This window comes from Nerophis lumbriciformis, linkage group LG25, assembly GCF_033978685.3.
Source record: "Nerophis lumbriciformis linkage group LG25, RoL_Nlum_v2.1, whole genome shotgun sequence".
NCBI classification, from domain to species: Eukaryota; Metazoa; Chordata; class Actinopteri; order Syngnathiformes; family Syngnathidae; genus Nerophis; species Nerophis lumbriciformis.
In genome coordinates this window covers 40900421-40917728 of record NC_084572.2, presented here as the reverse complement: position 1 = coordinate 40917728, position 17308 = coordinate 40900421, and the positions used below count along the sequence as shown (strand labels likewise).

The 17308-nt window shown below is 38.4% G+C and overlaps 1 protein-coding gene across 2 annotated transcripts in view; it reads right to left on the bottom strand.

The window, feature by feature from the left end:
* Window positions 1–15358, bottom strand: part of ankrd49 (ankyrin repeat domain 49) — an 18619-nt gene extending 3261 nt beyond the window's left edge. The window contains exons 1-3 of one of the 2 annotated variants that reach the window (XM_061984615.1): window positions 15311–15339; window positions 8062–8142; window positions 4568–4788 (exon numbers count right to left, since the gene is read on the bottom strand). In XM_061984615.1, coding sequence (XP_061840599.1) covers window positions 4568–4780 — 213 coding nt within the window. In that variant the 5' untranslated portion in view covers window positions 4781–4788; window positions 8062–8142; window positions 15311–15339. Of the gene's footprint in view, window positions 1–4567; window positions 4789–8061; window positions 8143–15310 lie in introns of both variants that reach the window. The other variant, XM_061984616.1, reaches the window with a different exon arrangement.
* Between the last annotated feature and the right edge of the window lie 1950 nt (window positions 15359–17308).

The window sequence follows — 17308 nt, the reverse complement described above, 5'->3', positions numbered from 1 at the left end:
TACCTGCTGCGCGTGACCCCGGCCGCGGCGAAGGCGGGGTGTCGGTGCGGTGGCCGCGGTGGTGACCCTGGACGTGCGTCGGGCCCTTCTCGCGGATCGCCTCAGCTACGGCTCCCGGTGGGGCCCTCTCGGGGGAAGGGGCCTCGGTCCCGGACCCCGGCGAGGCGTCCCTTCTCCGCTCCGTAAAAGTGTCCATCTCTTTTTTTTTTCTTCTTCTGTTGTGGCATATGCTGCAGGTGCCTGCTCGTTTTTCGTATGTGGGTAACAACATTTAACTATGTATATATATTTCCCAATTGGTTTAACTGCCACCCGCCTGAATCTATTTAAAATCTAATTTTTTTTTATTTCAACCGCCCGACCCGACCCGCGGATAAAATCTTTTTTTTTTTTATTTCAACTGCCCGATCCGCGGATAATCCGCGGACTCCGCGGTTGTGTCCGCAAACCGCGCATCTCTAGTACATATACAGGTAAAAGCCGGTAAATTAGAATATTTTGAAAAACTTGATTTATTTCAGTAATTGCATTCAAAAGGTGTAACTTGTACATTATATTTATTCATTGCACACAGACTGATGCATTCAAATGTTTATTTCATTTAATTTTGATGATTTGAAGTGGCAACAAATGAAAATCCAAAATTCCGTGTGTCACAAAATTAGAATATTACTTAAGGCTAATACAAAAAAGGGATTTTTAGAAATGTTGGCCAACTGAAAAGTATGAAAATGAAAAATATGAGCATGTACAATACTCAATACTTGGTTGGAGCTCCTTTTGCCTCAATTACTGCGTTAATGCGGCGTGGCATGGAGTCCATGAGTTTCTGGCACTGCTCAGGTGTTATGAGAGCCCAGGTTGCTCTGATAGTGGCCTTCAACTCTTCTGCGTTTTTGGGTCTGGCATTCTGCATCTTCCTTTTCACAATACCCCACAGACTTTCTATGGGGCTAAGGTCAGGGGAGTTGGCGGGCCAATTTAGAACAGAAATACCATGGTCCGTAAACCAGGCACGGGTAGATGTTGCGCTGTGTGCAGGCGCCAAGTCCTGTTGGAACTTGAAATCTCCATCTCCATAGAGCAGGTCAGCAGCAGGAAGCATGAAGTGCTCTAAAACTTGCTGGTAGACGGCTGCGTTGACCCTGGATCTCAGGAAACAGAGTGGACCGACACCAGCAGATGACATGGCACCCCAAACCATCACCCAACCATGCAAATTTTGCATTTCCTTTGGAAATCGAGGTCCCAGAGTCTGGAGGAAGACAGGAGAGGCACAGGATCCACGTTGCCTGAAGTCTAGTGTAAAGTTTCCACCATCAGTGATGGTTTGGGGTGCCATGTCATCTGCTGGTGTCGGTCCACTCTGTTTCCTGAGATCCAGGGTCAACGCAGCCGTCTACCAGCAAGTTTTAGAGCACTTCATGCTTCCTGCTGCTGACCTGCTCTATGGAGATGGAGATTTCAAGTTCCAACAGGACTTGGCGCCTGCACACAGCGCAAAATCTACCCGTGCCTGGTTTACGGACCATGGTATTTCTGTTCTAAATTGGCCCGCCAACTCCCCTGACCTTAGCCCCATAGAAAATCTGTGGGGTATTGTGAAAAGGAAGATGCAGAATGCCAGACCCAAAAACGCAGAAGAGTTGAAGGCCACTATCAGAGCAACCTGGGCTCTCATAACACCTGAGCAGTGCCAGAAACTCATGGACTCCATGCCACGCCGCATTAACGCAGTAATTGAGGCAAAAGGAGCTCCAACCAAGTATTGAGTATTGTACATGCTCATATTTTTCATTTTCATACTTTTCAGTTGGCCAACATTTCTAAAAATCCCTTTTTTGTATTAGCCTTAAGTAATATTCTAATTTTGTGACACACGGAATTTTGGATTTTCATTTGTTGCCACTTCAAATCATCAAAATTAAATGAAATAAACATTTGAATGCATCAGTCTGTGTGCAATGAATAAATATAATGTACAAGTTACACCTTTTGAATGCAATTACTGAAATAAATCAAGTTTTTCAAAATATTCTAATTTACTGGCTTTTACCTGTATATATATATATATATATATATATATATATATATATATATATACTTGTATGTATATATACACATACATATATATATTAGGGGTGTGGGAAAAAATCGATTCGAATTTGAATCGCCATTCTCACGTTGTGCAATTCAGAATCGATTCTCATTTAAAAAAAAATCGATTTATTTATTTATTTATTATTTAAATTTGTTTTTGTTTTTTTTTATTAATCAATCCAACAAAACAATACACAGCAATACCATAACAGTGCAATCCAATTCCAAAAGCAAAGCCGAGCCAGCAACACTCAGAAGTGCAATAAAGAGAGCAATTGAGAGGAGACACAAACACCACACAGATCAAACCAAAAGTAGTCAAACAAAAATGAATATTATCAACAACAGTATCAATATTAGTTACAATTTCAACATAGCAGTGATTAAAAATCCCTCATTGACATTATCATTAGACATTTATAAAAAAGAATAATAGTGTCACAGTGGCTTACACTTGCATCACATCTCATAAGCTTGACAACACACTGTGTCCAATATTTTCACAAAGATAAAATAAGTCATATTTTTGCTTCAATTAAGAGTTCAAAAAAATGTACATTATTGCAATCAGTTGATAAAACATTGTCCTTTACAATTATAAAAGCTTTTTACTCTGCTTGCATGTCAGCAGACTCCTGCTGAAATCCTATGTATTGAATGAATAGACAATCCTTTTCAATCGGGAAAAAAAATCGTTTTTGAATCGAGAATCCTGTTGAATTGGAAAAAAAAAAATCGATTTTGAATGGAATCGTGACCCCAAGAATCGATATTGAATCGAATCGTGGGACACCCAAAGATTCACAGCCCTAATATATATAAATCAATACAAACCCCGTTTCCATATGAGTTGGGAAATTGTGTTAGATGTAAATATAAACGGAATACAATGATTTGCAAATCCTTTTCAAGCCATATTCAGTTGAATATGCTACAAAGACAACATATTTGATGTTCAAACTCATAAACTTTATTTTTTTTTTGCAAATAATCATTAACTTTAGAATTTGAAGTTGGGAAAGGTGGCAATAAATACTGATAAAGTTGAGGAATGCTCATCAAACACTTATTTGGAACATCCCACAGGTGTGCAGGCTAATTGGGAACAGGTGGGTGCCATGATTGGGTATAAAAGTAGATTCCATGAAATGCTCAGTCATTCACAAACAAGGACGGGGCGAGGGTCACCACTTTGTCAACAAACGCGTGAGCAAATTGTTGAACAGTTTAAGAAAAACCTTTCTCAACCAGCTATTGCAAGGAATTTAGGGATTTCACCATCTACGCTCCGTAATATCATCAAAGGGTTCAGAGAATCTGGAGAAATCACTGCACGTAAGCGGCTAAGCCCGTGACCTTCCATCCCTCAGGCTGTACTGCATCAACAAGCGACATCAGCGTGTAAAGGATATCACCACATGGGCTCAGGAACACTTCAGAAACCCACTGTCAGTAACTGCAGTTGGTCGCTACATCTGTAAGTGCAAGTTAAAACTCTCCTATGCGAGGCGAAAACCGTTTATCAACAACACCCAGAAACGCCGTCGGCTTCGCTGGGCCTGAGCTCATCTAAGATGGACTGATACAAAGTGGAAAAGTGTTCTGCGGTTTGACGAGTCCACATTTCGAAATTGTTTTTGGAAACTGTGGACATCGGAACAAAGAGAAAAAGAACCATCCGGATTGTTATAGGCGCAAAGTGTAAAAGGCAGCATGTGTGATGATATGGGGGTGTATTAGTGCCCAAGACATGGGTAACTTACACATCTGTGAAGGCACCATTAATGCTGAAAGGTACATACAGCTTTTGGAGCAACATATGTTGCCATCCAAGCAACGTTACCACGGACGCCCCTGCTTATTTCAGCAAGACAATGCCAAGCCACGTGTTACATCAACGTGGCTTCATAGTAAAAGAGTGCGGGTACTAGACTGGCCTGCCTGTAGTCCAGACCTGTCTCCCATTGAACATGTGTGGCGCATTATGAAACCTAAAATAGCAGAAGGGAGACCCCCGGACTGTTGAACAACTTAAGCTGTACATCAAGCAAGAATGGGAAAGAATTCCACCTGAGAAGCTTCAAAAATGTGTCTCCTCAGTTCCCAAACCTTTACTGAGTGTTGTTAAAAGGAAAGGCCATGCAACACAGTGGTGAACATGCCCTTTCCCAACTACTTTGTCACGTGTTGCAGCCATGAAATTCTAAGTTAATTATTATTTGCAAAAAAATATATAAAGTTTATGAGTTTGAACATCAAATATGTTGTCTTTGTAGTGCATTCAACTGAATATGGGTTGAAAAGGATTTGCAAATCATTGTATTCCGTTTATATTTACATCTAACACAATTTCCCAACTCATATGGAAACGGGGTTTGTATTAGAAGTATGAAATAAGCGCATTCGAGGGGCCCCTTGTCCAGGTGTTGAACGTGTGCAGGTGAAGAAGAAGAAGAAGAAGACTTACACGGTTGTTTCCTGCGGCCCACAGAATGAGCTCTGCTGGTTTGTCTTTCAGAGTTCCTTCTTTGTGTCGACACCACTCCTCACTGTGGGCCTGCTCCTCCTCATCCTCATCTTCATCCTTACTCCCCGTCCACAGGCTGCTGGCCCCTCGGGGAATCAGGTGGCCGTGAGAGTTCAGCAGCTCCAGCTGGTTCAAATCCTCTGGAAGCTCCATGAAGGTCTCTGTATTATTTTTGGGGGAAACATGGGAGCAAAAACACTTTATGCGGCGCTAATGTTGTGCTTATTTTATCAGCTAAAAAAAAATCAAACACTTTTACTACGTGTGTCTAAAAGGAGCATGAACATTTGCATTTCAAAATATGGGAAATCTCCTGAAAATTGGTAAAAAATACCATTTTATAACAGTTCATGGATTAAATTAAGGCTGAAACGACGCGTCGACGTCATCGGTTACGTAAATACGTCGACGCCGTTTTTGTGCGTCGACGCGTCGCATATTTACGTCACAATACCGTCATGGCGGAGCGCAGAGCAGACGGTGCGAGGGAGGGGAAAAAAGCACACCAAAAGTCGTCAAAAGTGTGGGAGTATTTCAATAAACGGCCTAATAATGTTGTAGCGGCGAACAGCTGTCTCGTCAGCTGACGCGCGAGCTCGCAACCGTGGCTGCTGAGCAACCAGCCAAACCCATCCATCCATCCATTTTTCTACCGCTTATAAAATTATATTTTATCTGAGAGCACATCCGCATCCCTATTCACCTAGGCAACCCCAGGAAATGTATATAATTCGGCATTATTTCGGCTTATATGATCAGAGCCGATCAGTTTACGTTCACGCGCAGGTATAACGCGGCGCGCTCCCGTCTCATCTGCTGGTGCGCGAGTCCGGTAATTAGACCGCTGTGTCAAATCAAGGAGTACAAAAGACGCCAGCGCAGAGTGGAGAAAGGTTTAGTTCATTACAGATAACCCAGAGTTGTGCCAAAAGTGTACCAAAACCAAAGGCTGAACGGACAGCCGGTAAGAATTTATTTCTCTTTGTGGGTGTGGCGCACCTGTTGCGCTGGTGAGATTGGGGGGGGGGGGGGGTTGTGTGCATGTAGCGTGCTTAGTCTGGAGGCTGAATACACACAGTGTTTTGTGTAACTGTTGTTTAGTAAGGAAGTGTTGATATTATTTGCTTAGTTTGATAAATGTTGGAGCAGTTTGCTTCATCAGGAGGGTGAAGTCGCTCAACTTCAAGTGTTGGATTTAACTGTGTTGGATCATTGGCTGCTGGTGAGGGCATAGAAAAAGGGGCATTTTTCTACCAGTAGACACTGTTTAAGATTGAGTGTTTCACTGCTAAATTAATAATATATTTATATTGAACATGGATTTTAAATATGTATCTAAATAGGTGGTTAATTGGTTAGGTATTCATGTATTTGCATATTGGGGTTTCTGCTGCATTTATCTATTGTGTTTCTGGGTTTAAACGTATTTTATATATATCTTGGTGCATTTATGTTGAGACAATTTATTTAAAATCTGTTTTAACTTAAAGGGAAAATATGTGTCCATTTTCTTGCACTTGTTTAATGGTTACTCAGTGGCCTAGTGGTTAGAGTGTCCGCCCTGAGATCGGTAGGTTGTGAGTTCAAACCCCGGCCGAGTCACACCAAAGACTATAAAAATGGGACCCATTACCTCCCTGCTTGGCACTCAGCATCAAGGGTTGGAATTGGGGGTTAAATCACCAAAATGATTCCCGGGCGCGGCCACCGCTGCTGTCCCCTCACCTCCCAGGGGGTGATCAAGGGTGATGGGTCAAATGCAGAGAATAATCTCGCCACACCTAGTGTGTGTGTGACAATCATTGGTACTTTAACTTTAACTTTAATAGTTTGATAGCCCAATTAATAATTGTAAATTATGGGATTGATAATTGATTGATTTTTTACAGCATGTTGATCTTGTGGTGTTTTGTCCTTAAAGGTTTTTCACCTACTAAAGAAGCTAAAGGCTACTAAAGAAGCTAAAGGCTACTAAAGACAGCTAATGACAGCTAAAGAAACTAAAGTCTACTAACACTGCTAAAGACTGCTAAAAAAACTAAAGAAGAAAAAAGAAGCTGTTTCTTCGTTGGAAAAACTGTTGCAAACTAAAGGAAAATAAAAGGAAAAGTAACTACGGTCTGGTCTTTTGAGTGAAATCCAGAAGCCACATTCAGCATTGGTACATCCCTTCAAATGTGGGATAAGCACAGCGAAAAAAGCAAAACACTTGACAGTTGTTGTATGCACACTGTGTCGAGCGGAAATGGCCTATCATAGCAGCACAACGGCTATGAAGGAACATTTGAAAAGAAAACACCCGACAGCGTTCTTGCCATCACCATCAACTAGTCAATCGTCCGCGTGCGTATACGTTGTCATCATTACACAAAAACACGAATGTGTCATTTGTATCTGCGTTGTAAATTCATAAACTAAAACACTGTTTCGCTCTGAGAGGCGCGTTTGGCCTGCCTGTTCAGTGTTTACAAAGACGCTAACGTTAATTAGTTATGCAAATACCTTTTACAACATTAACAGTTACATATACTATGTACAAACCAACAATTAACTTTCACTTTAATCATACTATCATTGTTGTGTTATTAAGCAAAATAAGCAATACTTTTACTTTTGTTGAAATGTTTACACTGTTACAGAATATTTCGTTTTGCACTTTTTTGTATTGGATGTTTATCTTTATTTTTGCACAATTTAAAGCAAAATAAGCAATACTTTTACTTTTGAAATGCTTATACTATTGCAGAATATTAAGATTTGCACTGGATGTTTACTTTTATATTTGCACATTAAAAAGCAAATAAGCTACTTTTAATTTTGTTAAATGTTAAAAGTTTTAAATGTTGACATTGTTACAGAATATTTTGTCATGTGGTTGACTGAGTGGCCATACTTTTTTTTTTTGTAAATAAAAGTCATGCCTTTTGAAAAAATTGGCGTACATTTATTTTTTCATCTTCATTTTAAATAAAAAAAATAATTGGTAAAAGGAAAAATAATCTATAGATTAATCGAAAAAATAATCATCTATAGATTAACCGATTAATCGAAAAAATAATCTATAGATTAATCGATAGAAAAATAATCGTTAGCTGCAGCCTTAGATTAAATACATTTCCTGAAATATTGCCAACATTTAAATAAACACAATTCAGGGCTCCTTCACGAAGATTACAGTTGAGACATTTTTCAAGCGTACATTTTTTCCTGGATGTTACAGAAAGTATGAGAATGTGTGAGCCGCTGCCTGCTCTTCTTTACTTATATAACCATCTCACATTTGCCAACATACACAAAGTTTGGATTTTTGGCAGAGATATCCTTCCTGTCGTCCTTATGTCCAACCATCTCTGTCCATTCATCCATCTTCTACCAACGTTTCATTCCGATTGTTCTACTTAATCATCTATTGACTACTGATTGCAAAGACATACTTTTGGCTTGTTAGAGAGAACTTTCTGTTTCACCAATCCAAGGGAGCCTGGCAGTCACATGACCATACTCCAAACTACACACTGGGAAAAAGTGACGTCAGACTTTAATGTTTACCTTACAAACTGGCAAAAAGAACATTTATATCATGCGTTGTCATCTGTGTCAGTAGAAATGTTCACATTTGAGCACTTTCAACGAGAGAAAACACATTTTAGCTGCAGCTAAAACCACCAATCTGTTAAGAATAAAACCAAATTATGTCTTACCCATGTCATGTCTGTGTAATCATGTTTTGTTTTAAGTCATGTTTTGTTTAGTTTCTGGCTTTTCACTCCCTTGTCTTGTTTGCATGATTACCCATTAGTTTCACCTGTTCCACGTTTGGACTCATTGTGCACTCTTGATTGTCACCATAGCAACCCATTAGTTTTCACCTGTCACGTCACGCACCTGTTTCACGTCTTGAGTCACGCACCTGTTTTCGTTAATCATGTCTGTAGTATTTAAGTTCAGTGTTTTTCAGTTTGTCTTTCTGACGACCTCACCACATTTATGCTCTGTCCATGCCTGATACTTCTTTCCATGTCAATTCCTCAAGCAACTATTTTTGTCCAAGCCAAGTAAGTTTTTGTTCCATGTTTATAGTCTTTTTGGTTTCATAGTTTGTTCTCCGCCATTGTGCGTGTTTTAGTGATGGGTTGATGAGGCGTCATGAAGCGTTTCGACACATTGCAAAACTGTATTGATACTGTGTCGATACTGTGTCACGAAATACTGACATCTGCTGGACATTAAAAATCCCTACAGGCAACCTATGGACCGACTCAACTGACTGATTTTTTGCCCTAGTACAGGGGTCACCAACCTTTTTGAAACCAAAAACTACTTCTTGGGTACTGATTAATGCGAAGGGCTACCAGTTTGATACACACTTAAATAAATAAATATATTGTCATTTGTAAGTTACACGTAAGTGTGATTTAAACAAGAATAGCTAAATAAATAAATTGATATATATAAAAAAATGGGTATTTCTGTCTGTCATTCCGTCGTACATTTTTTTTTCCTTTTACGGAAGGTTTTTTGTAGAGAATAAATGATGAAAAAAAAACACTTAATTGAACGGTTTAAAAGAGGAGAAAACACGAAAAAAATTAAAATTAAAATTTTGAAACATAGTTTATCTTCAATTTCGACTCTTTAAAATTCAAAATTCAACTGACAAAAAGAAGAGAAAAACTAGCTAATTTGAATCTTTTTGAAAAAATTAAAAAAAGAATTTATGGAACATTAGTAATTTTTCCTGATTAAGATACATTTTAGAATTTTGATGACATGTTTTAAATTGGTTAAAATCCAATCTGCACTTTGTTACAATATATAACAAATTGGACCAAGCTATATTTCTAACAAAGACAAATCAGTATTTCTTCTAGATTTTCCAGAACAAAAATTTCAAAAGAAATTCAAAATACTTTGAAATAAGATTTAAATTTGATTCTACAGATTTTCTAGATTTGCCAGAATATTTTTTTTTTAATTTTAATCATAGTAAGTTTGAAGAAATATTTCACAAATATTCTTTGTCGAAAAAACAGAAGCTAAAATATTTATTCCTTACAATAAAAACAAAAAAAAATTACTTGAACATTGATTTAAATTGTCAGGAAAGAAGAGGAATAAATTCAAAAGGTAAAAAGGTATATTTGTTTAAAAATCCTAAAATCATTTTTAAGGTTGTATTTTTTCTCTAAAATTGTATTTCTAAAAGTAATAAGAAGCAAAGTAAAAAATAAATGAATTTATTTAAACAAGTGAAGACCCATCCATCCATCCATCTTCTACCGCTTATTCCAAGTGAAGACCAAGTCTTTAAAATATTTTCTTGGATTTTCAAATTCTATTTGAGTTTTGTCTCTTTTAGAATTAAAAATGTCGAGCAAAGCGAGACCAGCTTGCTAGTAAATAAATAAAATTTAAAAAAATAGAGGCAGCTCACTGGTAAGTGCTGCTATTTGAGCTATTTTTAGAACAGGCAAGCGGGCAACTCATCTGGTCCTTACGGGCTACCTGGTGACCGCGGGCACCGCGTTGGTGACCCCTGCCCTAGTATATACAATAATATAAACCAAGTCATTGTATTTCATTTAGGATTATTTCATATCTTCATTTAAATAAAAATATATTTTTATCTTTTTTAGACACAGTCAATAAATAATGTGAACATGTATCATAACATGGAAATCTAAGAGAACGTGTTGTGGATGATTGTGGACTGGGAATTTTTTTAATTTGATTTTTTTACACATTTTTATTAAAAAAAAAAAAAAAAAAAAGTTTTTCCGACGTATTACATTTTAGACGATTTCTCTTCTTAGTTATTATTTCTCTGGCTGTAGAAAAGAGCCGCTCACAGGGCACAGAGGAGGCGACACAGTTCGCGTATTGGTCACGTGACCAAAACAGCTCATGATCGGTCACGTGACTTTCTAAAAGCGGTACGCGCACCGACACAGGGTGTTGCTCTATGAGCTCGACGCATGCGCCGATGCATCGGTGTTGCCGGACCCATCACTAGCGTGTTTTTTGTTTGTACTTTTTTGCTATAGTCTTTTGGTTTCATAGTTTATTCTCCGCCTCTGTGCGCGCTTTTTGTTTGATCCTTTTTTTTGTATTTATAGTCTTTAAATACAAAATGTACTTACATTCCCGTCTCGCCCGAGCCAACTTTCCGTTGCATCCCGGAAAAGCAAACACCCAAGATCAAGTCATGACAACCCAACAATGTTAGTATTTGAATATTGTTACTTGAATACTTATTCCTGGTTACAATTATACTGTTAAAGTATTGACTGATACTTTGCCTAAAATGAGAATGCATCATAATCAGGGGTGTGGCAGCTGGTGAATTTTGTTCTAGGTGGGGCTGAAAGTTTGTAAACCAAACCCCTGTAGGGGGGGTCATCCTCCCCCAGAAGATTTCTTTGTGATTTTCACATACAAATGAAGACAAAATAGAACATTTCATAGGTTTGCAGAGAACTATATACAATATGCACTTTTCACAAAATACAACCAATGTTAATGTTATACAGGTAAAAGCCAGTAAATTAGAATATTTTGAAAAACTTGATTTATTTCAGTAATTGCATTCAAAAGGTGTAACTTGTACATTATATTTATTCATTGCACACAGACTGATGCATTCAAATGTTTATTTCATTTAATTTTGATGATTTGAAGTGGCAACAAATGAAAATCCAAAATTCCGTGTGTCACAAAATTAGAATATTACTTAAGGCTAGTACAAAAAAGGGATTTTTAGAAATGTTGGCCAACTGAAAAGTATGAAAATGAAAAATATGAGCATGTACAATACTCAATACTTGGTTGGAGCTCCTTTTGCCTCAATTACTGCGTTAATGCGGCGTGGCATGGAGTCCATGAGTTTCTGGCACTGCTCAGGTGTTATGAGAGCCCAGGTTGCTCTGATAGTGGCCTTCAACTCTTCTGCGTTTTTGGGTCTGGCATTCTGCATCTTCCTTTTCACAATAGCCCACAGATTTTCTATGGGGCTAAGGTCAGGGGAGTTGGCGGGCCAATTTAGAACAGAAATACCATAGTCCGTAAACCAGGCACGGGTAGATTTTGCGCTGTGTGCAGGCGCCAAGTCCTGTTGGAACTTGAAATCTCCATCTCCATAGAGCAGGTCAGCAGCAGGAAGCATGAAGTGCTCTAAAACTTGTTGGTAGACGGCTGCGTTGACCCTGGATCTCAGGAAACAGAGTGGACCGACACCAGCAGATGACATGGCACCCCAAACCATCACTGATGGTGGAAACTTTACACTAGACTTCAGGCAACGTGGATCCTGTGCCTCTCCTGTCTTCCTCCAGACTCTGGGACCTCGATTTCCAAAGGAAATGCAAAATTTGCATGGTTGGGTGATGGTTTGGGGTGCCATGTCATCTGCTGGTGTCGGTCCACTCTGTTTCCTGAGATCCAGGGTCAACGCAGCCGTCTACCAGCAAGTTTTAGAGCACTTCATGCTTCCTGCTGCTGACCTGCTCTATGGAGATGGAGATTTCAAGTTCCAACAGGACTTGGCGCCTGCACACAGCGCAAAATCTACCCGTGCCTGGTTTACGGACCATGGTATTTCTGTTCTAAATTGGCCCGCCAACTCCCCTGACCTTAGCCCCATAGAAAATCTGTGGGGTATTGTGAAAAGGAAGATGCAGAATGCCAGACCCAAAAACGCAGAAGAGTTGAAGGCCACTATCAGAGCAACCTGGGCTCTCATAACACCTGAGCAGTGCCAGAAACTCATCGACTCCATGCCACGCCGCATTAACGCAGTAATTGAGGCAAAAGGATCTCCAACCAAGTATTGAGTATTGTACATGCTCATATTTTTCATTTTCATACTTTTCAGTTGGCCAACATTTCTAAAAATCCCTTTTTTGTATTAGCCTTAGTAATATTCTAATTTTGTGACACACGGAATTTTGGATTTTCATTTGTTGCCACTTCAAATCATCAAAATTAAATGAAATAAACATTTGAATGCATCAGTCTGTGTGCAATGAATAAATATAATGTACAAGTTACACCTTTTGAATGCAATTACTGAAATAAATCAAGTTTTTCAAAATATTCTAATTTACTGGCTTTTACCTGTATCTTACTTGTGAAAAGTAATCCCCCGATTCCTATTTTCAACAGTCCGCTCATTTGAGCAGGAAAACGCTGAACACCATCTTTGTTTTCTACCTGTCAACTGTCAGTTTAGGCTGCTCATCACCACTTCAAGATGGCGGCCCAATTTCTCGCGTCACAGCAGCAAATGCTGCTTTCTCCGTATAACATGTCTATGCCTGCTTGTTACTTCCTGTTTCTTAGTGATGGGTCCGGCAACACCGATGCATCGGCGCATGCGTCGAGCTCATAGAGCAACACCCTGTGTCGGTGCGCGTACCGCTTTTAGAAAGTCACGTGACCGATCATGAGCCGTTTTGGTCACGTGACCAATACGCCAACTGTGTCGCACTGACGCCTCCTCTGTGCCCTGTGAGCGGCTCTTTTCTACAGCCGGAGAAATAATAACTAAGAAGAGAAATCGTCTAAAATGTAATACGTCGGAAAAACTTTTTTTTTTTTATAAAAATGTGTAAAAAAATAAAATTAAAACAATTCCCAGTCCACAATCATCCACAACACGTTCTCTTAGATTTCCATGTTATGATACATGTTCACATTATTTATTGACTGTATCTAAAAAAGATAAAAATATATTTTTATTTAAATGAAGATATGAAATAATACAAAATGAAATACAATAACTTGGTTTATATTATTGTATATACTAGGGCAGGGGTCACCAACGCGGTGCCCGCGGTCACCAGGTAGCCCGTAAGGACCAGATCAGTCGCCCGCTGGCCTGTTCTAAAAATAGCTCAAAGAGCAGCACTTACCAGTGAGCTGCCTCTTTAAATTGTATTTATTCACTAGCAAGCTGGTCTCGCTTTGCTCAACATTTTTAATTCTAAAAGAAACAAAACTCAAATAGAATTTGAAAATCCACGAAAATATTTTAAAGACTTGGTCTTCACTTGGAATAAGCGGTAGAAAATGGATGGATGGATGGGTCTTCACTTGTTTAAATAAATTCATTTATTTTTTACTTTGCTTCTTATTACTTTTAGAAATACAATTTTAGAGAAAAAATACAACCTTAAAAATGATTTTAGGATTTTTAAACAAATATACCTTTTTACCTTTTGAATTTCTTCCTCTTCTTTCCTGACAATTTAAGTCAATGTTCAAGTATTTTTTTTTTTTTTTTTATTGTAAAGAATAATAAATATTTTAGCTTCTGGTTTTTCGACGAAGAATATTTGTGAAATACTTCTTCAAACTTACTATGATAAAAATTCAAAAAAATTATTCTGGCAAATCTAGAAAATCTGTAGAATCAAATTTAAATCTTATTTCAAAGTATTTTGAATTTCTTTTAAAATTTTTGTTCTGGAAAATCGAGAAGAAATACTGATTTGTCTTTGTTAGAAATATAGCTTGGTCCAATTTGTTAAATATTCTAACAAAGTGCAGATTGGATTTTAACCAATTTAAAACATGTCATCAAAATTCTAAAATGTATCTTAATCAGGAAAAATGACTAATGATGTTCCATAAATTATGTTTTTAATTTTTTCAAAAAGATTCAAATAAGCTAGTTTTTCTCTTCTTTTTGTCGGTTGAATTTTGAATTATAAAGAGTCGAAATTGAAGATAAACTATGTTTCAAAATGTTATTTTAAATTTTTTCGTATTTTCTCCTCTTTTAAACTGTTCAATTAAGTGTTTTTTTCATCATTTATTCTCTACAAAAAACCTTCCGTAAAAGGAAAAAAAATGTACGACGGAATGACAGACAGAAATACCCATTTTTTTATATATATAAATGTATTTATTTAGCTATTCTTGTTTAAATCACACTTACGTGTAACTTATAAATGACAATATATTTATTTATTTAAGTGTGTATCAAACTGGTAGCCCTTCGCATTAATCAGTACCCAAGAAGTAGTTTTTGGTTTCAAAAAGGTTGGTGACCCCTGTACTAGGGCATCAAATCAGTGTCAGTTGAGTCGGTCCATAGGTTGCCTGTAGGGATTTTTAATGTCCAGCAGATGTCAGTATTTAGTGACACAGTATCGACACAGTATCAATACAGTTTTGCAATGTGTCGAAACGCTTCATCAACCCATCACTACTGAACACCATCTTTGTTTTCTACCTGTCACCTGTCAGTTTAGGCTGCTCATCACCACTTCAAGATGGCGGCCCAATTTCTCGCGTCACAGCAGCAAATGCTGCTTTCTCCGTATAACATGTCTATGCCTGCTTGTTACTTCCTGTTTCTTTGTGCGAGCTCATGTGGATCTTGTAGTTACTTCACGGTTAAAACAACGTAGCCCTAAAATGCTTCATATTAAAATGTATAAATATGACAATGTTGCTATTTTACAATGGCCCACCTAACCTGCCCACGCCTTTTAGATGTATATGTACTAAGTGTTGCACACGAACTAGCCGCTGGCGTTTATTAAACCCCACACAAAGTGACACGTAGGTTATGTAAGTGCGACCACAGCTCACATAAGACTATATATATGTATATATTTATATGTATATTTATGCATGAAAATATTACACAAAGACGAGGACAACGTTTTAAATTCTCACCGTTCGGCGTTTCGGGAGTCGAAACAAACTATTGCGGCGTGTGGTGGGTGAATGTGGGAAATGTAGTTCTAAAGGAAGAAAAATTGTACGGGAACATTATTAAAAAGACACCAACACCCATAATGCTCCGCGGCTGCTTCCCGTTTCTTCGTTTGTTTCTTTGGCGCCGCAACAGTCTATTGCTGTCGTTGCTGTGTCTAGCGGCCAATGTCATCACATACAGCTGGAGTGGACGGGATATGTAGCAAAATCTTGAAAGCCATAGCAAATGTGATCATAAATCCTCTCTGTCACTGTATAACAGAGGTGGGACCAAGTCATTGTTTTGCAAGTCACAAGTAAGTCTCAAGTCTTTGCCCTCAAGTCCGAGTCAAGTCCCGAGTCAAGACAGGCAAGCCCCGAGTCAAGTCCAAAGTCAAGACTGGAAAGTCTCAAGTCAAGTCCTAAGTCCTGCATTTTGAGTTTCGAGTCCTTTCAAGTCCTTTTAACCACAGACTAATATATTAACACAGATTGTGTATGCTTTTCAAACGCTGTATTTATTTATTAAAACAAGTGCATTTTAAATTGCAGGAAAGAAAATTGTGCTGACATTGCACTTTATAATAGCACTATTAACCAGTCATTTTAAACATTAACTCATTCCTTTACAGAACAAACACATTGAAAAATAAAGTGCAAATGTACTTATTTGTACAAAAGTGTTAACATTGAAAAAACATGACATATACGTGAACATAACAAAAAAGTTGTACTTTTTATATGTCAGGGCCCTATGCTGCATTGCATTTGCAAAAGACCAAATTAGCCAAGAGTCTGTCAGTCATTTGTGCACGATGGGGGCGTAGTATGATGCCACCATGGCTGAAAACTCGCTCCACTGGAGCACTGGAGGCAGGCACTGCCAAGACTCTCATGGCCACTCGGAACAGTGAAGGAAGAGTCTTCATGTTCAATGCCCAGAACAAAAGGGGGGAGAGAGTTGTTTTGGGTTGGTGCACTACTTGTAAGTGTATCTTGTGTTTTTTATGTTGATTTAATTAAAAAAAGAAAAGAAAAAAAATTATTTCTTGTGCGGCCCGATACCAATCGATCCACGGACCAGTACCGGGCCACGGCCCGGTGGTTGGGGACCACTGAGGTAAACAACCAACAGTATGTCAGAAAGCTAGCTAAAACGGTACACATATTCATAATATAGTATACATTTTAACTGACCTTTATTTTACTATTTTTGTCTTTTTTTAGGTGGCTAAAATACGCGGTGCTGCTGACCGCCGTCTAACGTTACGTGTGATATATTGACTAACGTAACCCTGCTTAAAAAAAATCACTGAACAAAAAGTATGAATAAGGTAGTGAACTGCAACAGATTCCCGTGTTTGCAATAACGTTATAACGTTAGCAGTGAGTTTACAGCCTCACTGATTTAACTACACAGCAAATAAAAGTCACGTTACTTAGCCAATAAACGTTATCTTACATTCAAAACTTACCGTTCTTTGTGCAACTTCAAATGCCGGACGAAGTTGGAAGTTGTTGCCTCTCCATCAGTAATTTTCGAACCGCATGTGTTGCATACTGCAAACCGTTTTGTGTTGACCACCTCGTCATTTTTATACCCAAACAAAATTATTTTAGGTATCATTTTTTGTTCACTGGCGTGTGGTTTGGACATGTCTTCTTCGTTGGTTGTCCTGCAATTTGATTGGATGAATGCTGTGTGATGAAAACAAAGTAGATGTAATTTGATTGGCTGTTGTACTGAGAGCACACCAGCTGACACACGCAACGCTGATAGACAAGTACACGATGAAAAATACGGAGCGCTCCCGAATAACTTTTTCATCTTTGGGTTTTGGGGAAAGTAGCAAGTCATGTCAAGTCATGTCAATTCAAAAGGCTCAAGTCCAAGTGAAGTCACAAGTCATTGATGTTAAAGTCTAAGTCCAGTTGCAAGTCTTTTTACATTTTGTCAAGTCGAGTCTAAAGTCATCA